Below are 24,222 nucleotides of genomic sequence, written 5' to 3' on the forward strand. Positions count from 1 at the left end.
TCTAAGTCCCTTAGCTTCATATTTCTCCGCGTACTTAACTGCTTTGACCAGAGGGCCATGATGGAACAGATACAAGTGTCTCAGGAAATGCACTAATAAGGGTCATAAATGAAATATAAGAGAGATCAATGTCAGCAATAACTGGTTCATTTACAATTATGAAAACCTTTTTTTTTCAGTTTTACTGTTAATGCTCTCATGGTGTTGGTTACCATGGTAGCCACAGGATGATCTAAAAGGTGGAGATAGTCATCAGATCCTCTAGTTGAAATGTTTATATACACATTAAACAAGCTATAGTGTATATTGGCCGTGAAAATAACGAAGGAAAAGAATCGTACATACAGTATGACAGTTTTTAGTGAGTAAAACATGACTCATTGAGGGATGCTGTTTGCATTTATGTCAACATGTGCACTTTTTTACAGTCATATGTATGCTACTGTGCATCTGCATCATAAAGAAGTGCACTTGTGCAGACGTACTGTATGCAAACATGTGTGCTGTAAATGCGCTGTAAATGTGCCAGGCCCTTGGTCGAACTGTACAGTGTTTGTCAGCTAATTAGCAACATGAGTTAGTGTGACAGCAGTTGGGGGAGCGCCTCACACGCAGAGAAAGGCTGATGGGAGCTGATGGGCGCAGCAGAGCGTCGTTGCTGGTGACTGAGGAAGAGGAGGGGCGGTGACAGCATCTAAACCACTGCTAATGAAGACATCAGCTCACTGGCAAAGCTATCTCAGTCGCGGGCGAGGCAGCCGTCAAAACTGGCATTATGGCGCGAATATATTGCTCAGACAGCGCAGCGGAATCATCAGATGCACACAATGCGGTGCGAAGGAATAAAGCATTTGTGCTTGTGAACACACAATTATCTCACTCCAGCAGGGATGGTGGTGTCCTGGTGGCATTGCATAGCTAGTCAAATGTGCAGAACTGAACTAAAGAAGACAGCAAATACAATCAGATTGTCTCTGTTTGTCTGATGGCTCTGTTTGATTTGAGCTGTGCTTTATCTTAGTCTTTCTTACTGTATGCGCCTTCGTTATTTTGGTACGAAGGCAAATACACTAATCCACAAAGGCTGGAACAGAGTGGCTTAAAGCAGCAAAGGCAACTGAAAGTCTTTATTCATTTTTAATTTCAGGTCGCTCCAACTCTTAGGGTGTTACCATGACGATTTGAAGGGAATGGAATATATAGCTCTTAAATGTGAGTTTCAAAGAGGTGCAGGTGAACGTAATTGAAGAAAGTAATCATGCATAAAGTAAAAAAGTTCAGAATTCTAAAAGAAGGCTAAATATAGAAGTCAGGCTGGTAATAAGAGTTGTGCAAGGTAAAATAGAGATCTGATAAATAGAGGCATAGAGGATGAAATTAGATGAAACATCAGGCAGAGTGATGCGAAGACAAACGCTACACGGCCTTATCGGTCATATTTTTCCAAGCAGCTAACAGCACAACTGTGGCAGCAATCTCTTTCTTGGTCTCATTCCATTGGTTCTCATTGGTTAAAGTCAAAGTGACCGTGACATTTCTCCCCTCTCTGCCCTCCAGGAAAACATTTTGGATGCAAGAGCCTGTCAGGCACTGGCTGTGAGGAAAGCCTTCAGCTCCAGGGGCTGATGTATTGGCTGATTAGCAGCGTGCGTGGCCTCTGCTGATAGAGTTCTCCGATAGCTGCAGAGCTGTATTTGTTGCCCTGCTCTGAGATACCGACGAAAGACTGTTTTGGAAGCGGCTGACATTTTCCTCTGCTCTCATCCCTCAGCTAAGAGGCCTCTTCCCTGCCGCAGCTCTGTCAGCATCAAAATCAGATAACGTCAAACTGTACACAGACAGCGTTGAACCAGCTTAACTGTTGTTTTCCCATTTTCTCACCCAGGAAAGTTCACATCAACAACTTCTGTCAGAAATCACAGCTGCGCTAAATTAAAAATTCCAGCTCTAGCTGACATCTCAGACTCCACGCTGCTTCTGTCTCCTTGGCGATCCTTGGCTTGTCACCTGCAAGCCTAACAGATGCATTAGTTGTATATGTTATCGGTTATTCACACTGGGCGCATGTTGCTGTCGCTGCAAGTTCTTTGATAAAAATTCCCAGCGATCTACTCAAGAGATTTTCTGAATGATTCTTGTTGGAAGAACGACAGTTTACGATAACGACAGAGAGTTGCTGTGATTCTCACACCAGCCAGAGCAGAAGCCCCTGCAGCCCTATGGAAGAGCATGAACGGTGGGGCTGCTCTTTTTATCTGCTCCGGAAAGTATGTTGAATTTAATCCCAAAACGAAATGTTTGTCAGTGAGCTGGAAATGTCTTTGTTGTCTTGTTAAATGGAGTGGTCTGTGGAGAATACAAGAGAAAGAATGACAAAGGGGAAATACGCTCAATCAAGAGTCGGTTAAGATTTATTGTTTTATTCATGTGCCTACCGGCACACTATTATAAAAAAAAAAACAACAACAAAAAAAGCAAGATGGATTTCATTTTGACACGTGAATCAATACATGCTTCATGTTGCCGTTCTAATGAAATCTGACTCTGTCGACATCCCCTCCGTTCTGTCTGGCAGGGGACATACGCAGCACGCTGCACACATGATTAAAGGTACCAGTGACAGCATATGCACACACACGTCAACAACAGCGACGTGAAAGACACATGCATATTGGCAAGCTTACATTACTGTAACAAGAGCCACGCAGTTAAAGCAGCTTTTGGGTGTTCATCTATGCATTTCAGCATGTGAGAGTACAGCTGTGAAAGGAAGAAATGGGAGCTCTCTCTCAGTTTCTTGAGAGCTCCCTTGACAGGGAGCAGAACAGGCTATTACTTCATATTGCACCATTTAAGCTGTTTTTATTTTGGACTTCAGCTCCTTACCAGCCAGCGCCGTCTCTGGGGATAACAATCAGGCCTCGACGAGGAGAGGCAGACAGCTCTTAGCAGTGAGCTGCACACGGTTTGTGCGTGCATTTGTTTGTGTGTTGGGGCGCGGTTGGATAAATGAGGTAATTCTCTCTGTGTGTTTGCGTGAAGACGCCGCGGCTGTCACTCATGCTGAGTTTGTTCCCACTTTTCTCGATTGCTGCCAGGTGACGGCTTGCAGTCTGAGGTGCCGCCTTCGCACCCTGGAGACATCACGCTGACTTCCAGCCCCTCCACCTTTATGTCTCTGTCCAACTTTGCAGGCAGTTTTTCCTCACGCAAGGAGACAAAACACTCAGCAAGCTCTGGGGAGAGAGCTCATATCAACAAGTGAAGAGACAGAAATGTGCACTTCCAAACATCCTCAGATTGGCTGCTGCAGTGACAATATCTGAAGCACTCTGAGTCACCCCTGTCTTTGTGAACCTGTTGACTGTTATGTCTCTGTCCTTTCGGCTAACAATAGCTCCCTCTAGTGCTAACAGATGATAAGACAGATGTGGAGAGAGTAAAACCATGTAGCTTATGGTTCACTGAGAAGCAGAAGCCAGTTCTGTCAGGCCTGTGTCCTTTCTTTGTGAGAAAAGGGAATATCAAAGGCGAGACGGGGCCACGAGGGAGTCTGGAGGAGTTCAGGGTATAAGCAGAGAGATTCAGTGAGCTGAGGTGAGACGAGCACTTCAGAGAAGACTATTAGATATCAGGAGAGCCGTTACGTAATATGTGCAGATGGTAGCTCGAGTGTCCCTCTCCCCTCGTGTCGCCCCTACCTCTGCCAGGACACATTATCCTCTTGTTCAGAGCTAACTTTGATCACTTGTGCTGTGATTTTTTTTTTGTCGCGTGTGTGCGCTTTGACAGGGCACAGTCAAATGCACACAAATACCTCATATAAAGCCATAGGGAGTCTTTGCTTAAGGTACCAGTAAGAAAGGCAGAAAGCATAGTAGACCCTGAAGACATTTTGACTTCTCATAACAAAAAAAGTTATGCTGCTAACATGCTAACAATGACAATGCTAACACGCTGATGTTCTTGCGGATATAATGTTAACCATGTTCAATGTCTTATGTTAGTTTGTTAGCATGCCACTTGGTTTTCAGCAGTGATGGGACTTTCTTGCAGGCAGTCGGCATAAGTATTGGAATGGCTGTACCAAAGTTAATGGAAAACCATCCAATAGCTGAGACATTTAACTCTGTACCAAGACTGTTAACCTCACAGTGGCGCTAGAGGTCAGGGGATCACAAAAGTGTCTCTACATGTCTGATAATCCTGCCAGTAAATGTCAAGGTAGCTCATTTGTTTGGTAATTATTTTTTTGACCTGCAGGTGGCGCTGGAGGAAAGGTCATGGGATCACCAGAGCCATTTGCATTCAGCATCTGGGCACCACAGCTGTTTACTGAAGTTAATGTGCTGGAAATATCAAGTTTACGGTAAGAGGGAAAGTAGGAAGCTGGTAACATTAATGATGGCACCGTGCCATTTAGGTGTGTCACTCAACCAGACAGACAGCATTTCTTGCCTTTGTTTCGAAATGAGTTGCTTTTGCTTTCAGATGAGTAACCTTCTTTCAGTTTTATGGACAGGTAACTGTCTCTTTAACTCCAGATAGGTGCGTATGCGGCTGTGACATTACAATCCTGTGGCATACCTTGCATAGCAGTCACATGTGCACGTTTGCAACAGTCATGTTGCTGTGGTTCCAGGAGGTGCAGTTTTAAGACATAATGGCTATGTGGTTTCCATGAATCCAGTGCATTCATGGCACATGAAGGACAGGGCATCAAGCTGGTGCCAAATCAGATCTGGACTGAGATCACAGCAGCAGAGATAACCGGCTCAAAGCATCCAGCTACATGCTGGCAAACTGGGAACCAAAATATCTTCTCACACCTATGAGTGCTGGATATTTGGAAAGAGAGGGATTAAAGACGCAGCCTCATAAGTCTCTCTTTGCACTTCACGCACTGCATCCAATGTCAAAACAAGAACTGCTAATATGACTGTTTAATATGTTGATGTTCAGACGTTAATGCAGCGAGGAGCGCGACGAGGCCGTTGCACACGCTCGTTTGTGCCTGTTACATTTGATATTTGCTGCATAGACACAGGCATTGATTTGCCTCCCAAATTCAATGTTTCTTTGTTTGCTCTGACAGGCATTGCCATGGAAACACAGGGGAGTGGAATTACAGTAAAGTTAAGAGGGAGGCTGAAAGAGGCAGCCAGTCCACCAGACTGTGAAGGGCTGGTATAATTCAAGACCAAAGACAGTGCTGCATCTCTGTGGGGCTGAGAGGACTACAGCCTGTCTCAAAGTTCAATGGTGCACTTTTAATCTCTCACATTTTTTTCTTTTTTTGGAAAACCGCTGTTAGTTTTACCTTAAGATGTACATAACTAGTATACACTCGTTGTACAAAAGCCTTTCTCTGTATGGGAGGAATCTGGTGTCTAAGTCTTGTTTCCTCAAAAGTGAGAGCAAGAAATGGATTCTATTCTTGTCTCTTACACAGATGGGGTGTTAAACATTGATAGGACTGATGCAGGGTGAAATGGAGAGAGAGAGAGGGGGAGAGAGAGGTTGGGAGAGACAGAGAGGCACTACTTTCTTTTTCCTCTAGGTTTGACTTGATTACTCTCCAGCATCCAATTTCGTTGAGTAGGAGCATCTGTTAAAAAGCTGCAACTGCATTATGGCAGAGCCTCGGACACTCGCATGCACTCATGTGCAAACACACTGTACACTGTACAGGTGCAGCACTTTAAAGGTGCTTGTACACACATCAGACAAACCATGTGGGATTTAGGCACTTTTTTATGTCTCCAAATGTTGGGGGACCAAAATTAAATTGTATAATTTAAAAAACACGTAAGATAACATATGTACAATCAACGACTCACTGAAGTCTATAACTCATAGACATCAACAGACATTTGTTTATGCTCTGCCAGGCCTGCACTGTAGTCATCTCAGCTTCTTGCTTGTTTAGGTGGGTGTTCGGTCTGCTGATTTTAGGCTATAGACCTGGCCAATCAAGAACATTGCTTGAGCACATAATGCTCTGGCTCTGTATTTAGGATCTGATCATCAAAAACAATGGGCAACCTTTGTAAGTAGCAAGTAAGCAACGACTGATTGGCTGATTTCTGCTTTCACAGCATGAACATAACCTATTCAGAAATATTGTGTGTCTGTGCGCACAAATGCTCATCAGGCTCACATCTCAGCCCTTTTGCAGACCACACTATCATTATGCACACTTGCCGAACCACTTCCTGACTGATTCATCGTGGTACTTATACAGAAAAGTTTCAAATTTGACCACATTTCATGCTTAGCTGCTCCCTGAGACATGCTATGCTTTGACTTCTCATCAAAGGCACAGTATCAAGCTGACTGGTATGCTGCTACATGAAAAGGAATATGTCAGCGAGCGTGTGTTGCTTTGTAGGTGTAAAGCCACAAAGTTGATCTGCTGCCGAGCTCAACTGTCCATTGCAGGCAGAAGCTGGTGATTATGCAAAGGAGTTTTAGCAGTAAAATGAAAAGTGCCTGTTTAATTTTAACGGTTTAATGAATTTCATGAATTCATAAAGGCAAAATCATTCACAGCTGCACAGTAAAACATTTAAACAATTATTTTATGGAACATTATCAACAGATTCATTTAGAGAAAGAAGTGCTGAACTTTGAATAAAAGTGAATAAAAAAGTTTATACAGTGGAACTTTTTGAATTTGAAAACATTCCTGCATTTTTTACAAAGCACATAAAATATGACACTATTTTTCCTCTTCTGGTCTGTGTGGTTCAATCCTCTGCACCGGATTTGCTTTTCAGATGGTGTTGCTCCGTCCAGAGAGATTGTTCTTGCGACTTCTTTCCTCTCTTTCTCAGACATCTCCCCAGCACCAGTGCGGCTATGACTAACAGTGCGCAGATGACAATAGCTACAATCATCCAAATCCAGGTACTTGACTCGCATTCTGGCTCAGAGACGGCTTTAGCATCTCCTGCAAAGAAGGAGACAAGGAAACGCGTCACTTGTGTCCACATAGACGTGTTTCAACATGATCTTCAACCACTCATATTTGCTAAGAGGAACTGCAAATCACTTTAAGATGTGCTTACCGTCTGCATGGACATGAACAGTCAAACTTCCAGACGTTTCCACTGCAACCCTCCTCCACCCCTGAGGCAGAGATGGGAGCCACTCCTCTACCTCACAGAAATATAGACCACTATGTTCAAGACCTGGATTCAGGACTGTTAGGCTGAATTGGTCGGGCAAAGGGTGACTAAATCTTAGCTTATCACCCTTCCCAAACCTGTCTTGTAGGGTGGAGTTTCGGTACGACGTGAATATGGGGCGTTGTGTAGTTTCTGTCTCTTTCTGCCAAATCCACATGACCTGGAACTGAGAGTCACTGCTGGATTGTTTTGTGATTGTACAGGGGATAGCGAAATTCTGGGATGTGCTCACATTCAACTCCACTTCTTCCTTCAAAATGGTCAGGTTTCTTTCTGTAAAGAAAGCATACGGGTAAAAAGACACATTTTGCTTAACTTTAATTTAACGAGGCAAGCAATCAATGTTGGCTGAAATCAAATTCCAAGGTGCACCTTTTGCAAAAAGCAGAAACAGACAAGGATCTTATTAGTATTACTAAAAGAGCAGAACAAACAGGAAAGATGTACATGACAAAAGCAAGATAACAAAATGCATAAACCCAACGAACAAAACGTATGACAGCACCATTAGAGAAGTGGTCATTTTGCTGAGAAACAGCTGACATGTGTGGTTGAAACCAGAAAACTGCATGCAGACAAACACACACGCCATCATATGACACTGACAATATAACTGTATATCTGCTGCAGGTTTCAAGGAAATGTTTCACAACACTGTGGGAAATATGTTTAGCTAAGCTTTCTTACTGAGAGTTAGATGAAAAGATTGATACCAAGCTCATGTCTGTATAAGATGACTGCAAGCAGCTGGTTAGCCTAGCTTAGCACAAAATTAAACCAAGACATGTTAATAGACCCGTCTCACAGCAAACATTTTGCCTTGTCAAACTAACAGAAGGGCAGGTGTCAGTACTAACATTAACGATGGCTCCTTTCCATGAAGTGTGCCAGTAAGCCAGGTCAGTGAGTCAGCATGCACAGTAACTGGGCAGCCATTCAAACCTTTGAACAAAGCCAGGCTATTTCCCAAAATGTCACACTATTCCTTTAAACATCCATTCATACAGCTGCCTGCAGAGTGCTCTAAAAGATGCGCTCATACCTGCAACATTTACAGTCAGTGTGATGGGGCCAGCGCTTTCTGAAGCCTTTTGCTGCCAGTGGCCTTCACGATCCAGCTGGTACTGCTCGACCTGGCACTTGTAGGTCCCGCTATCCCCCTCATGGGCCTTCTGAATCCCAAGGAGGAAGCTGCTCCGAGTGGGTCTGGAGAGACGAAGCCGCCCCTGCAGGCCTCTCTGCCCCTGCTTCTCTGGGTAGATCAGCAGGCCCGTGTGATCAAGCTCCACCAGGACGTTGGTGACGGAAGGATCGTTCCCAACGTAGAGCCAGGCGACTTTGTACATAAAAGATGGACTGGATGCACCTGAGATGATGTTACACTTGAGCTCCACCTCGTCTCCCTCCCTGGCAGTTAATGCCTGCTCTGTCTTATCTAAATGCAGGTCATTGGCTGGAGGATGAGAGCAGGCAGAGAAAAGAAAACTCAGTTGAGAAGTCAAAGTATTTTAGTTGAAGCCCCTGAAAACTTTCAAATCTTAAGAATGTCAATATACTCATGACAGAATAAGCAAAAATCAATGTAGTTCAGAGGTCATATTCTTAGAGTCCAAATAGTAATTCAAAAAGGCTTTAAGCAGTAAAAGTAGCTCTCAAGTCTGACAGAGGGAGTCAAGAGGACACATAAGTCACTCAGACCTCACAGTCAGTAATGTGCTGCAGGTCGTGTGACAATGAACTATTAAAACTAATTAATAAGGATTAATTCAGCTCATCAACAAGTCAAAGCAATCCAATAATGCTGGAGGTGACTCCTTTGTACTGAGGAACATTCAATTAACAGAGCCTGGTCACCTGTCGACCAATCAGTGTAGACATAGCATTATGTCATCCATAGCAGTGGGGTCGCCCCGTCCCTTTCTCTTTCTTAGCTCAGGGAGCCTCTGAACTTTTCTGAATTGATTTGAAGACAAAACTCTTCACCAGGAACTTTTAGTGCCATTTAACAGACTCCCAGTAGTAAGATCCTCTGTGAACACGGCCCCAGAAAAACAAAGCGTTCGGGATTATTTATGGAGAGTTAGACTTTTCTACTCTAAAACTCAGCTAATTTGCTTTTTCAGGACTGCGTGATTACGGTGTGATTAGAATTAACTGACGGTGCTGAAAACTCTCAACACGTTTTGATTGAATGTTGCGCAAGTCTGATTGGTGGGTAGAAATACAGATTTTTCCATCTGAGCCCAAAGGAAAGAACAAATAGATTTGAAATAAGCAAAACTGTTTGATCTGTGGCTGACAGTGTGTTCATGTAGCCTCATCGCTTATAGTCAGGAGCTTGTGCAACATAGAATGGTTTGTGCAACATGATTTTGACAACGAGCTTATGATGGATGTACAAACTTACCAGGCTCAGTAACCGTCATCTTTGTAGTTTTGGACACTGGTGAGAGCTGATACCAATCACCACGAGGATCTTGCAGCCACTCCACCACCTCGCATGTGTATGAGCCTCCGTCTGAGATCTGAGCTTGCCGAACGGTCAACTCAAAACTCAGGCCTTTGGTGCGCTTCATGGTGATTCGCTGCCTGTGGCTCAGCTCTACCTGGGGTCCGAATGTTATGAGGGCATCCCGGTCTGAGCTGATAATGGTCTTATTTTCTGTCTGTTGCTGGAGCAGCCAGGTGACAGCATAGCGAGAGGACGCAGAGGGTTCTGATATAACTGAGCATTTTATTTCGACGTCAGCGTTGATATCAGTTGTCAAGGCCGGGCTGGAGGTCAGAATGAGTTTGCTCACTAGGAGAAGGAGGCAAAGTTAAGTCATATATATATAGTAAAAAGCAAAGAGAGACAGAGTGGACAGCGCAGATTTAATCCAAAATAAGTCCACAAATGGCATTTAGCCATCCAGATCTCATCAGTACCTGGGTTCTGCACATTCACAGCCAGCTGGTAGGATGGAGGCAGCTTCTTGTGTACATTCTCCAGGAACACAGACACACTGCACTGGTAGCTTCCCGCCTCCCTGTGACTCACACCGTTGATGAGAAGATAGTGATTGACTTCACTCTGTCTGCTCTCTACTTTGAGCTGGTAGCGGTGCTGGTCTCCCGACCAGCTGATGGAGCCATCAGAGTACAGTGTCAGGATGTTATCTAGGGTTGAGGCATCACGCTGCAGGCTCCAGGTCAGTGTTATTGGCACATGTGGCCCTCTGACCTGGCAAATCAACTCCACATTTTCACCTACAGTCACTATGCTGTTGCGACTCATGAGCTTCACTTTCACAAGCGTATCTGTGACACAAACCCAAAAGAGCATTGATGAGTAAGAAAGGAGAAGTTGGTGAACATACAATCGTCATATGTACCTATGAGTGTTTTAAAATAAAAAACGGGATGTGAGAAAATGACATTTGCAAAGTTCTGTGTCTTTACTCCTGCTGACTTGCATGTCAGTTATCAGTATGGTTTTCTTTGCCAAACAACAAAAGGTTCATTCATGCATTAAATATCAAAGTGTTTCAAGGTCAACATACTTGTCTTCACATAAAATGCATAACATAAAGGATTAAGCATTCTTAACACTTTTGAGAAAATCTGTTTTTCCTCATTGTATGCAAACATATGCGGCGAGGCACTCCACAGTCTATAGTTCATGACATTTCAACAAAAGCATGTTAACACAACTTCAAGTCTAAATCCCTGGACGTGAACCCTGCAATATTTAGTACATCCTACAACACAGAGGTATTGGATGGAACAAAAAAAACTCTTTTTTCTAAGAGCTTTACTCATAGCTACGTGCAAAGTCTGCACTGACTTAAGTCAAACCAGTTTCCCTCATAGGAGCATGATTGTACAAATGTCATGGCAATCTGCCTACTGGGTTATTAAACGCCTTGAGTGCAAATTAAAAATTTTGACCCGATGCAGTCGTGCTGAGGTGAAATGGGAAAGGTTTATCCTCTGTGGGACATAAATGTACTCAGTAGGCTTCTTCCATTTAGAAATCTCCGTCAGAGGATTATCAAATTATCTATGTGATAAGAGGAACCTGCAGATTTCATCATTCATTCGTCTTGAATACTTTTTTACGACACAGGCAGATGGAGACATATCTTACCTACAGGAACCACTGTCACTGTGGCAGTCAGTGACTGGCTGTTGGTCTTACTATTGGTTTTCCATTCAGACACAGCACACTGGTAGATGCCTGAATCAGACGGCGTGACCTCATCAAGCTCTAAGGTGAAGGTGTCAGCTGCTGGGCGCGTTGCCTTTACTTTGCGACTCGTGAACTCCCCCGATTTCTCCATGACGCCCTCCTGACTTAGACTAACGACTGCTGCTCCGTGCTGCCAGGTGACGGACAGCTGACCTTTGACCCCATTCACTTTGCAGGTGAGCGTCAGCCTGTCACCTTCGTTAACGCTCACAGTGTTTTGCATGTCAAGTGAGAGCCCACTTTCTGTGATGAGACAAGGCAACAGACAGGCGGCATGAGTGTGTTTGAGAGGAAGACAGCAGAAAACATAGTAACTTTATTATTAATAATATATTAATTATGTTAGCCATGATAATTATTTATAATAACAGCATCCCTTTTACAATCAATATTTTTATTCTCCTTTAAAAGAGATACAATTAAGAACATAAAACTAAAAAACTGGGGGGAGGTGAGAAAATTAAAGCCTGAATAAATGTCTGTGTGTGTCTCGGTCAGTGTGGGCTCACTTGCTGACCTGTGGCTGAGATGCTCACTAACTGGGAGCTGGAGTCCTGGGCTGCCCCCTGGGTAAACACACCATCCTGGCCTCTGTCCTGAGGCCACGCTCGACAGATATACTCTCCTTGGTCCTCGGTTCGGACAGGCTGCAGTACGAGACGGTAATCTCTGGCCCCTAGCCGGGCCGCCCTGAGCTCTCCCTCTGCCGCTCGCACGCTGTACACAGGCCCCACGGACAGAACGCCTGTAGGGCCGATGTGGGCCAGCTCAACGCTTCCCCTGAGCCAGCTGACAGAGAAGAACCTTTCCTGCAGGTTCTGCGTGTCGACGTTGCAGGACAGCGACAGCTCCTGCCCCTCCTGCAGGGCTGTCGGCTGCGCTGAGATTCTCACCACCAGAGACGACGTGTCTGACACCACTTCTGCTTAAGGCAAAAAAATATGCACAGTGAGACAAACCCAGACGCACACATCCTGTGAGGAAGCCACAACAGCTGCATACAGGAAGAGCAATGGTGTCAGCTCATCAGGATGTGATGTTTAATAGATAAAATCAGCTGAATTGTAGCTGTATCTGACCTCTGGCTTTGACACTCAGGGTAGTTTCCTCTGCATCCCTCTGTGCGATAGAGTACCAGGAGCGGTCGGGATCTTGGATCCACTCCTGAGCCTGGCAGTAGATCCTGCCTTGGTCTGACAGCTTCAGCTGAGCCATGTTAAGCTTGTACGTGGCCTCTCCCATTTTGTCTAACCTTATGAGTCCAGCTTGGTAACGCCCTTCAAACCCCTGGCCTGGGCTCAGTGTGAAATCCCTGTCCAGAGAAATGATAGGCTGAGCGTCGTCTTCGCCGTTTTTATGGAGAAACCAGGCAAGAGACAGGTGAGTGTGCTGGATGGTGTTGCTGGAGGCTTGGCATGTTAGAGTGAGATCATCACCCTCATTATAGCTCAGTGAGGTGGAGGCAGGTGAGGAAACACTTAAGGAGTCGTCAATCACTATGGAAACACGTTAGAAGCAGACACAAATACATGAAGGTTATATCAACTATACAGTGCAGTCACATTGTACACACAAAGTATGTTTTCTAAAGGTCTGATTACCTTTCACTGTTGTCTTAGCACTGTAGGTTCCATCATAAACTGATTCCGGGTTGATCACAGCACAGTCAAATTCTCCTTCATCATCTTTCTGCAACCGTTGTATCTCAAAGACGACTGAGTTTGGAGACACATGTGTCAGAGTAATCTCCTTGCTCCTCACGCGGCGTGAGTACACGGCGTAGCCGAAGGTTTGATCATTGGTGCTGATGATGCTGATCTCAAATGTCGGATTTGCAGGCTTCTTAACGCGGAATTCAAATTCCTTTCTCGTGCTGTCGCTGGTGAAGCCGCTCACGTTGCAGAAGACGGAGAGCCGAGAGCCCACCACGCGGTACAGAGGCCCGGCCTGTACTTCAGTGTGCACTCTGGCTTCTCCTGAGTGAAGCACAGACAAAACACAGATGTTGAAGTCAAGTGAATACTGCACCTTCAAGCACCATTCATGTTTTATAAGGGGGCTGCACTCCGGGGTCTAGCCTTTGCTTCAGTATTGCACAGTGATATGTAAAGTGAAGCTATGTTCAACATCAACTTGCTGTGCACATTGCAATAAATATGAACATTTTACAGCATATAGTGTAAAGCATGTGTTAAATATGAGCATCCATGAGGACAAGTGCCCGCAAATAGTGGAAAAGGTCTGTTACAGGCATTTGATTTTCAACCTTAAAGAAAGGAAGTTGTTATTGCAGCTTTTTTGGTTTCATGAAAATTATTTGCCATTAATAGGTGTTATGTCAATTAAAGTGTTTTTTTTAAAAGACAGAGATCAATTATGATAACAACCATTGACTTTAATACAATTTTATGATAGCATGAAAATACGTTACCAAAAGCACAGACAGTATCTTAGATTTAGCTTAATGTACATAAGCATTAGTGGTTATTATTATTTATTGCTATTTATTAGTGGTACATTCCAGATGGACATAATGACATCTACAAATACCTATATTCCACCAAGTTTCTTGTCTCCACTTATCACCTGCTTACTTTAAAATGATCTCTTCTTGTCTGTTCTCTATTTAACAAGGGCTATATATATATACACACACACACACACACACACACACACACACACACACATATATATATATATATATATATATATATGACTGAATAAGTAGCTAATTTTCTCCCATATTTCCACTCAGCATGATCACTCACTGGAATCCAATCCAACTGCTGGAATTAAGTGTTCTACTTACCACTGTGCAGCAGTAGCCCCAGACAGAGGAGCAAATTGGCCCTCCAAACGGATTGCAGGGAACAGCTCATCGTGAACCTGCTTCACAAGTAACACAGTGTTCACACCAGCCGCGACCAAGCCTTTAGTTAGTCCCACTGTGTGGAAATCGGTCTGAGCTCTTACGGAGACATTGACGTGGTTGATCCTTCCTGTAGGCACATCAAGAGGAAGTGTCAAATATTTTCTGCGCGCACAGGCGCTGCACACACGTACATCTTCTAAAACATATAAGGGGAAATCCCTTATATGTTTTAGAAGATGTGCTTGTGTAATGTACAGCCGGTGGTTCGTGGTGGAGTCGGTGCCTACATTCGTGCTGCATCCGCAGTCGCAAAAAAAAACCCAAAACCCCACAGTGCCCTCATTTGGCTGCATTTGCATCATCTGTGCCCTCATTTCACCTGACCTCACCTGAAGTAAAGTGAAGTGAGCTGATACTGCGCGTGTTTTCCTGCTGCCGGCAGGTGATGCCTACCTGCGTCCTCACGCCCCCCTCCGTGTCTGAACGGTGTTGGCCCTTCGGCTCACCACACCAACCATTTCAGAATAAAATATGTGCAACTCTCGCTTTTCCCAGAATTCCATCATTCATTTGCATGATTAACAAAATGCATCCATAATCCGAAAAACAGTCACGAGCGCAGGAGATACAGCGCCCGCGGTTGAATTGCGTTGCTAGGAAACAGCTTGGGTCCAAGTTTGACCCAATTCCACAAACACTGAAACGGGAAATAAGTTTGGGCTCTTGTAGCGTACACCCTAATTCTCTTAAACTGCATCCACGTTTCCCTCGCTTGCGTCTTAATCCCTCCCAACGTGGATGCATGACGCAAGGAAACCACGCAAGGAGAGGAAAAACGAGGAAACGTACGTGTTTTAAGAGAATTGTCCGTTCCTCTGAAGCGTAACGTGAGGCGACGACCGTTCCTGATGACGCGGCACATCTGGATCTGCTGCATTCACCGTTATATTCACACAGACACAAACAACCCCAACCCCGCCCCCAGGACTCCGCTTACACACATTTACTTAGTTCACATAGTTAGAAAAAAGTCTCCAGCACGAGCAAACAAGTGTGTAACACTTGTATTAACGCACATGAGAATTAATGACTTTATTCTTGGCTGGATGCCTCTTCCCGGTGAACAGGTGGTCATTTCCTGACCTGAACATTATCGGCCTCGCTGTGTCTTCTGTCCCTGTTCAATGAGACACATTTCAGAGCTGTCAGTGAAGAGAAACTTACGAGCCATGAAACACATTATTTCACTCAGGCAACACGCAGAACAATCGTATGAATTGTTTTTATGTATCAGTGACAGATCTGTAAACATAACGTGGCCACGTGAAGGCTTGTAATCATCACGTCACAGTTTGCGACATGTGAAGTTTGATAAATAACAGTGCTGTAGTCTATATGATCAAATATGTTGCACACATGCTCGGAGGCTGCTGTTAGTGAGATTTCTAACATAACTAAACAGGTTGTGGATGAAAGAAATTGAATGTTCTTGTATTATTGCTCTTTGGAGAACGTGACGTTAGATTAGGCCATTCAGTGCGGGATACTTAAACAGTTTCTCCACCTCCATCTCAGATATGCCAGATGTTCGTCTTTATACCGTTCAGTTGAAAGACTTCCGGGGAAGGATGCACTCTTGTGTCCTCGCCCGCGGCTCCTCCTCACTCCTCGCTCCTCGGAGCAGAAGTAAGAGCTCCGAGACGGCCTGCGAGATGTCGGACCAGAAGGGCTTCCTTGTTCGAGCGAGAAGCGAGGAGCGAGGAAAGGACAATTAAAAGAATTGAGATGCGCCCATGGATTAAGTTTGCGCGGTGCTGGGGACCAATGAGCCAACAGCGCCGCTCAGTGGAGCAGGTGAATGCATACATGTGTGCAGCAGCTGAGTCTGTCACAGTCACGTGGCAGCCTGAGATGCTGCTGCGACAGAGCAAATAACAGCTGAGGAATCTCCTGCATCTTTTCATGAGAGAGGACATCTCTGTGTGCAGGACAGAGGTGGGTCAGATAGTAGACTATTCTCTTTTTTTTATGTATTTGCATTGTGTTATACTTCCAGGGATGTTTGAGACAGAGAGAAAAGACAGGCCTAACTACAAATAAAATAGGAAATGAGAGAAATTGGAGATATGACATTAAAAAATCTATAAATAAATATATGTTACATAATACCATGGACTTCATAGAAGAACTGTGCAAATATTTGTGTACTGCAAGTGTGACAGGCATAATGTGTAAACAATTTATACAACATAAGCATAGCTATACATGTGTAAATATGAATAACAACAACAACAAGAAGAAGAATAAGAAAAACATATGAAAGTATATGATATAAGTAATTATGTATTACCACTTAAACTACTACCTACACTGTAATAATAAAAATAGTGAATATCTAATGTTTTATATAGTGTTTTTATTATTTCTTTTCTTTATTTTCTTAATTAAGAAAAGAAAATCTGCTACAAAAGTTACTTTCTTTTACCATTCTAATCTTTGCTTGATTAGTTTTATCTCTTCAGGTCTCTAAACAATATGTTATGTTATATGTATATGTTATATGTTATATGTTATATGAAACAAATCTGAGAAGAGGTTCACTTTAATTCCATTGCTCACAATCCACAGACATATGCAACCTGTGCAAAGGAAGAAACCACCTTCACCATTAGGGGACTGAAGGCCTCGCTTATGGACATCTCAGCACAGCGAGGGAAGGCCAAAAGCTGCTCTCTCACTCTTCCCACCCAGACTCACTGTGCATATTCTGCTCACAATCCAGTTTCTGGTGATTATGGTCAGTTCTGTCCTACTCAGATGCCAGAACAACAGAGTGATGTAACATACAGCGTTTAAAAATGCATTCAAGATTAAACACTTCAACGATGCTTTTAACCCATGCAGAGAAGACGCTGAGCGTTACTTGTTTTATTCCGTTCGGTGCGCTCTGGTGGAGGAGACCTTGCACCTGTGGTTCTGAGACAAGAGGAAAATTGAGTAACTCAGGGGAACAAGACAGAGTGACACAAAAGAGGAAGTGTCTAGAAGCAAGTGTTGCTACATACGTATGTTCCTCTCAGAACAGGAATAGGAAGCAAGAAGAGGACAGGAAAAAACAAATCCACATCTCAGCGTGACTGAACTGTTGCAAGTATAAACCACAGGGGTCTTCTAACTGGTGCAGGTGCACCCGAAGTAGAGGCACGCTGGTCTTTCTGAGAAGAGCGCGTTTTGCTGAGGAGCTTCTGGTGTAAAAGATGAGTGCCTCACTGGAGAGGACTACAGACTGTCCCTCGCAGCTGTTTGGAGAGGACTCCAGCCCGGATGAGGAGAGGGACAACCTGACTTGCTCAAGTGAGCTACGCTGGGAAGATGGAGGCCTACCGTCGGAGCTCCAGAGAGGAATGGAGACCCTGCGAGTGAACAGAGAGCTGACTGACGTGGTGCTGTGTGTTCAGGGACATGACTTCCCTTGCCACAGAGCCATACTCGCAGCTGCCAGTCAGTACTTCAGGTAAACATAAAGCCAGTATTGTCAAACTCCATTGTGATGGCACTGCTGGGTTTTACTGAATTTACGTTCTTTTGTGCAGGGCAATGTTTTGCAGTGGTCTGAAGGAGAGTCACCAGGAGCGTGTGGAGATGAAGGGGTTGGACAGTGGGACGATGTGCTCCCTCCTGGAGTATACCTACACGAGCCGAGCCCTCCTCACACACTCCAACGTCCAGAGAATACTAGAGGCTGCCAGTCAATTTCAGGTAAAATCACAATCATTTAGAATAAAAGTTAATGTTCTGTAAGTTTATGAAGTTTAGAAAGAGTTCTGTCTTAAATCTTCAATTTTACGTATGAAGCACATTTAAAATAAAGTGCTGTCCAGACCAGAGCAGGTAGCTAAAATCACAAATTTAAGAAACTCCAACAGAAACATCAGTGCACACAGCGACGTCAAGAGGATTAGAACACGGGTGAATAAAAGCCCAGAGAATCCAAACAGGGATCTGCTGCATTACAAGTAGAGACAAAGTGTTCTACATCATTTTTACTGTAATTATCAAAAGAAAGGATTTCATGTTGACGTGTCTTTTATGTGAAGTCACTGACTTCAAAAACCTAAACTGAACCTGACACTAAAGTCCATACATCCTCAATAACCGAATCAACCAGCAACAAAAGAGGTTTTATTTTTGGCTTGGTGCATTTGGCCACATTTGCGACACTTTCGCATTCTGTGTCAGGGTCACCTCGTGAATGGTCATGTGATTCTTCAGTGGAAGTAAAAGCACAAACTACAGTTAGAGTCATGAGGTCAAACGCCAACAGCAACAGTTCACTGTTGATACGTTATAATTGATTTTTATGGCATTTAAATTCAGTGTCATGGAATTATTATGAGTCAGTTGGCACACAGCGTTAATCAAAGGCATGACAGAAGCCACCATGATACAGAATTAACAACTAAAAGCACAAAAAATGTTGAGGATCATTGTTTTATTTACATTCAGCGGTGCAGTGCTGATTCTTATCAGCTGATTCTTATCAGCACTGCAACGCCACTGAAGTGTACAACAACATTTAACATCGTCCAGTCGTGCTGATCTCCTCGGCCGTTTTTTCCTCCATTCAGTGGAACAACTCTTACTCATCTCTTACTGTGTAAGCGATGAGGCGCTCTAAAGGGAAGTGAAAGTTGCCCAGTTGTTTACACTCAGGATCAGTTTTCCATACAGGCTCAAATTAACCACACAGCTGTGCAACACGACAAAGGAGGCAGATGTTTGTGATGCATCTATTTCTGTGACGAGCAAGTTTAGATTTTAGTTTAGGCTTGAGCATTAAGATTTAGGGTACAGACGGAGGATGCGCATGTGCTAATAATAACTTCATTTCTATGGCACTAACCCTAACCCTAAATAGAGTAGTGTTAAGTCAAGTGCTTATTGGCAGCACTAAAAATGCTCAAAGGAGTAGATCAACAGAAACAATTTAAAAGTATAACAGACTGAAACAGGGGCATGTTTTGGGATTTTAAGACATTTTTCATGTTATCTGGCCAATTTTAATTTTGCATGCTTTTGAAAGTCTAGCATAGTATCATGTGGCTTTATCTGTTTATCAATGACAATACAGAGAAGGCCTGCATGTGCACATCAGAGTGCTTGCTCATTTCTTATCCCAGTGATACTGATGTCCCTGCTGGCCTTGTCTCCTGTAGTTCCTGCGTGTGGTGGATGCATGCGCAGGCTTTCTGAGCAAGTCCCTGCACCTGGAGAGCTGCATTGGGATCCTGAACCTCGCCGAAAGCCACGCTCTGTCAACCCTGAAGGCCGGGGCTCAGGACTACATCACCTCTCAGTTCTCCCAGATAGTCCAGCAGCAGGACTTCCTGGAGCTGCCGGCTGAATCGCTGGAGACTGTCCTGCAGAGGGACGACCTCGATGTGAAGTGTGAGGAGTGCGTGTTTGAGGCACTCATGCGCTGGGTGAGAGCCCGGCAGGACGAACGCTACCCTTTGCTGGCCAGGCTGCTGTCACATGTGCGGCTGCCATTGTTGGAGCCTGCGTACTTTGTGGAAAAAGTGGAGTCGGATGAACTGATTCGGTGCTGCAGTGAAGCCTTTCCTTTGTTGCAAGAGGCCCGCATCTACCACCTGTCAGGCAGGGAGGTCAGTATACAGAGAAGACCTCAGATGTGTTGTTGTCTGACTTTAGTTTTTAGTTATTTTATAAAATCTGGTCCAGTATTTTGCCATTTGTTCCTTAAATTAATAATTGTATTAAACTGTATGTCATTATGTTATAGTTAGATGTGCTTGTCGCTTGTATAACGTGTTGACAGGTGGTCTCTGAACGGACCAAACCCCGTGTGCAGCACTTTCTGTCCGAGGTGTTCCTGATCATTGGAGGCTGCACTAAAGATGAGCGCTTCATTTCCACTGTCACCTGTTTGGACCCCCTCAGACGCAGCAGGCTGGAGGTCGCCAGGCTGCCAGTCACAGAGATGGAGGACGAATCCCAAAACAGAAAATGGGTGGAGTTTGCCTGCATCACCTTCCGCAATGAAGTGTACATATGTGGTGAGAGGAGTCCCGTATTCCAGTTTGTTTTACAGCAAGGCTTACTGTAATATGTATAGGAGGGTTTTTTCTTGCATTCATTGTGTGAACGGGTTGCTGCAAAGGTCTCTGCACGCCTCTTATTTCACTGTAATGTTGTTTTAAGCTGCAGCTGAACCAAAGAACAGGAAGATGTGACATCATCAGCGGTAACTGTTGTTGTGGTTTTCGGTGTTTCCCAGCTCAGAAACTGACATCTCAGCCATGGCTGCTCTAACTGCTCAGCCACACCGTGAACATTCAGACTGGCTCATGGGAATTTACATGTTTAATCAGAGTGATAAGTGGGCAGCTCGGCGTACAGCACAGTCACGTCATCAGCGAAGAATCATTGGCACATCGATGTTTTGAGATGAAAGCTTGTCCGCAAAGCCGGTGACGGTTTTCTCTCGTGCGTTGTGTGTTGTTGCAGGAGGTAAAGAGACGCAGCATGATGTCTGGAAATATAATGGCGCCCTGGACAAGTGGATCCAGGTCGAGCTGCTGACAACGGGCCGCTGGAGACACAAGATGGCGGTCCATGGGGGGAAGGTGTACGCACTGGGTGGATTTGATGGGGTTCAGAGACTCGCCAGCGTAGAGGCCTATGATCCCTTTCACAATCGCTGGACACAGGTAAACACACAAGAATTCTGTATTCAATTGATGCTTTTATGTAACTTTGCACCAAATGTTCCTTAAAGCGGTTGTAATTAACATTTCTATAGCAACGACGACTACATGTAAGTGAAAGTGTCGCTCATGGTGACAAAGCCACATAGAATTTAGTTCCAATGAAGTAATGTAATGAAGAATCTGAAGGAATTTAATAAAAGGTATTGAGTGCATTTTTTGGTGAAATGGAAGAAATATCTTCCAGTGAGAAACATGCTGTCCTCACTTAGAGACTGACAGAGAGCTTCATCACGTGGTGCAACAACAATCGCCTGAAGCTCAGTAACAGCAGAACCAATGAGCTTGTGCTGGACTCCTCCTGTATGTCTGTTAGTGTGTAAGTTCACTGAGAGACAAAAAAAAAAAAAAAACAGAGTCAAATTTCTTGTTTGTGTTCATGTTCTTGGCCAGTGAAGCTCATTCTCGTAGAACTCAAGGCTGTATCCATGACAGCAGACAGTGCTTTAAATGTAGATGCTGCTGCAAAGAAGCTACGAATTATAAAACCTGGATGCTTCACACACACATCTTCAACCCGGCAGCACAGAAGATCTGTGCAATCAGCACAGTTTCAAGGTGGACGCCCAAGATTAGTGTCATCAGTGTTAGCGCCTGACCAAATGTGAAATATGATCACAATCCCCCCTTCTGTTCCTGAGCTATGGTGTTGAATAATGGCCAAAACATTATGATGTCACAGTGAAGCTGACCTTTGACCTTCTGCATACCTTTTTCATTTTCATAACAACTGGATTTTATTGGCTATCATTTCGATCTAATTATAGACATTTTAATCCAAAATATCTTTATTTCACTATGGTATTTTTCCATAGTAACTGAATTAACTAGCTATTTGCTGCCACTGACACTGGCTGCACAGGCATGTGAAGCCTTGTTCATCTGATGTTACTTTGAGTGTCTGTGTACTTTAGTTGTGCTATTCACAGCAGCAGCTCGATAAGTGATTCACAATCACTTTGACATTGTTGTCTCTGCAACTAGCTGACAGCTGCTAATTGGCTAATCGTGGTAATAGTTGTGTGATTGGCCGAAATGTGAGAGGGTTTTGAAAACACTGCTGCCATGAAAAATTACATGAAATAAAAAGTGGCATGAAATATGTTGTACAAGTCTTACTGGGAACAATGAAAAAGGGCATTGGACACTTGGAGCTTCATATAATCTTGTTAATTACTGTATTATTATTGTGTACATTAAATGATAAATGCTGTACATCTTATGCTCCATAAATTGTGCAGGCTTAAATAATATCCCTCACATGTTGACTGTAGATGTTTGGCTGTATGTTACTTCATCACTTACTTGGACGCCCTTTTGGCTGGATTTGCAGGTGACACCTCTTGCAGTGGGCGTGAGCTCCTTTGCTACCGCAAGCTTTGACAGATGGATTTATGTAATCGGTGGTGGGCCGAATGGAAAGCTGGCAACCGATCAGGTCCAGTGCTGGGAACCCGGGACAGACTGCTGGGAACTGCGGGCGCCCATTCCCATCGAAACCAAATGCACTAATGCCGTCACATTCAAGAACCACATCTATGTAGTCGGTAAGTTCGCAGCGGTATGGTGGACCGTGACTAAGTACATTTACTCAAGTACTCTACTTGAGGACATATTTGAGGTATTTCTACTTTACATGAATATTTTCATGTCAGTTCAGGGAAATATTGTACATAACCAATGAAGATCTTACATACAAAACACAGCTTGTAAAATATGATGCATTGTGAGTGTTAACCAACTAAAACAGCGAAATCCCAGTTACACATGAATCCATCATTCCTAATAAGCCAATAATATAATATCTGACAGTATAACATTCACAGGGGACATTTTTCTGTATACTTGAATATTAGTTTTGGAGCATATTTTGCTAATAAGAGTAGAAGAGTATAAAAGCACTTCGTCCACCACTCTACACTGGTGGCTTTCAGTTGAGAGTATCTCTGTGTGTGTCTGTGTCCGTCATCAATAATGTATATGAGGGATTTTGACCGCAGTGTAGAAAAAGAAGTGCAGCATTAAAACAGGCACATATGAATTAGTCAGAGCTGAAAACTTGCTCAAATAAATGTTGTTTTTAAAGAAAGTGGTCATCTGTGTCTGGTATATTCTGTGAGAATAGGACGTCTTTATATATATGTGTACATATTATTTAACCTTCTAATGGTTGCTGTTCCACTCCCCAGGTGGCGCCATGCACGCCATGTACTGCTACTCGCCCCAGTCAGACTCCTGGTCCCTTGTGACCCGGCTGGGGGAGAGGGCGAGCTGCGCCATCGCTGCCTGTAACAACAAACTCTTCATCACAGGGGGGCGGGACAACAAGAACCAAGTCATCTCCACAGTGATGTGCTGGGATGTTAGCCGAGAGGTGTTGACAGAGGAGTGTGTCTTACCTATGGGAGTGTCGCACCATGGCAGCGTGACGCTGATGAAATCATACACACACATACACAGAATAACACCTGCTTCTGAGAGCCAATGACACAGGTGTCTATGGACAGGAGGAGGAAAAGTGAAAAGAAAGTAATGAAAATGATTTTTTTTAACGTGTATTTTTATGTTCATTTTATGCCACTTTATGCCACTTTCAAATACTAGGATCACTCAAATCACTCTGTTTAACCTTTAGCAGTTAATGTTATTTTACAGAAGCAATTGTTGAAACTTGACTTTATACTGATAAAAACTAATTACAAATGACAAAATATCATCATAGAATAGGCAAATAAGAACTTTTAATATCAATAAATACATTGTTTCATGGCTTTTGCAGATAAAATGGTTAACAAAGAATAAAAAAAACATGCTAAGTAATTAAATGCTGCAGAGAGAATGAAACAAATTTATGCATATTAATAACTAAAAATATGTACATCAACACTAGGTGTGACTTTCATGGAGGAACCAAACCCTAGAGCACCTGGTGTTTTTTTATTATTCACACACACACAAACACACACACACAGCCAAAGCTTTTATGGTACTGTGTCTATCTTCTTGTCAACATATTCAGTGGTCAGAGCTTCGTTTTAACAATAACTGAGTCTCAACTATGTGAAGAAATAACTTGTAAATAGATAAATAATAAAAAATAGAAATATCTTAAATTGAATCTTGAACAAATACTGGATTGCC

The 24,222-nt window shown here is 43.6% G+C and overlaps 2 protein-coding genes across 2 annotated transcripts; one reads left to right on the forward strand and one right to left on the reverse strand.

Annotated features, from left to right (window-relative positions):
- Window positions 1-6,563: 6,563 nt before the first annotated feature.
- LOC121616635 (immunoglobulin superfamily member 3-like) lies at window positions 6,564-14,536 on the reverse strand. The gene is made up of 10 exons (XM_041951490.1): window positions 14,231-14,536; window positions 13,023-13,397; window positions 12,501-12,917; window positions 11,939-12,343; window positions 11,320-11,664; window positions 10,119-10,490; window positions 9,598-9,990; window positions 8,233-8,643; window positions 7,071-7,463; window positions 6,564-6,952 (listed from the first exon to the last, which is right to left on the reverse strand). Exons 1-10 carry the CDS (start codon window positions 14,298-14,300, stop codon window positions 6,750-6,752), a joined length of 3,384 nt encoding a protein of 1,127 aa, XP_041807424.1. The 5' UTR covers window positions 14,301-14,536; the 3' UTR covers window positions 6,564-6,749.
- A 2,858-nt stretch (window positions 14,537-17,394) lies between these two features.
- On the forward strand, window positions 17,395-24,210 carry klhl6 (kelch-like family member 6). The gene is made up of 7 exons (XM_041950818.1): window positions 17,395-17,807; window positions 17,887-18,052; window positions 19,510-19,959; window positions 20,133-20,370; window positions 20,822-21,024; window positions 22,415-22,628; window positions 23,271-24,210. The coding sequence occupies exons 1-7, from the start codon at window positions 17,551-17,553 to the stop codon at window positions 23,567-23,569; spliced, it is 1,827 nt and encodes a 608-aa protein (XP_041806752.1). The 5' UTR covers window positions 17,395-17,550; the 3' UTR covers window positions 23,570-24,210.
- Window positions 24,211-24,222: the final 12 nt, after the last annotated feature.

Source organism: Chelmon rostratus, chromosome 13 (assembly GCF_017976325.1).
Source record: "Chelmon rostratus isolate fCheRos1 chromosome 13, fCheRos1.pri, whole genome shotgun sequence".
NCBI lineage: Eukaryota > Metazoa > Chordata > Actinopteri > Chaetodontiformes > Chaetodontidae > Chelmon > Chelmon rostratus.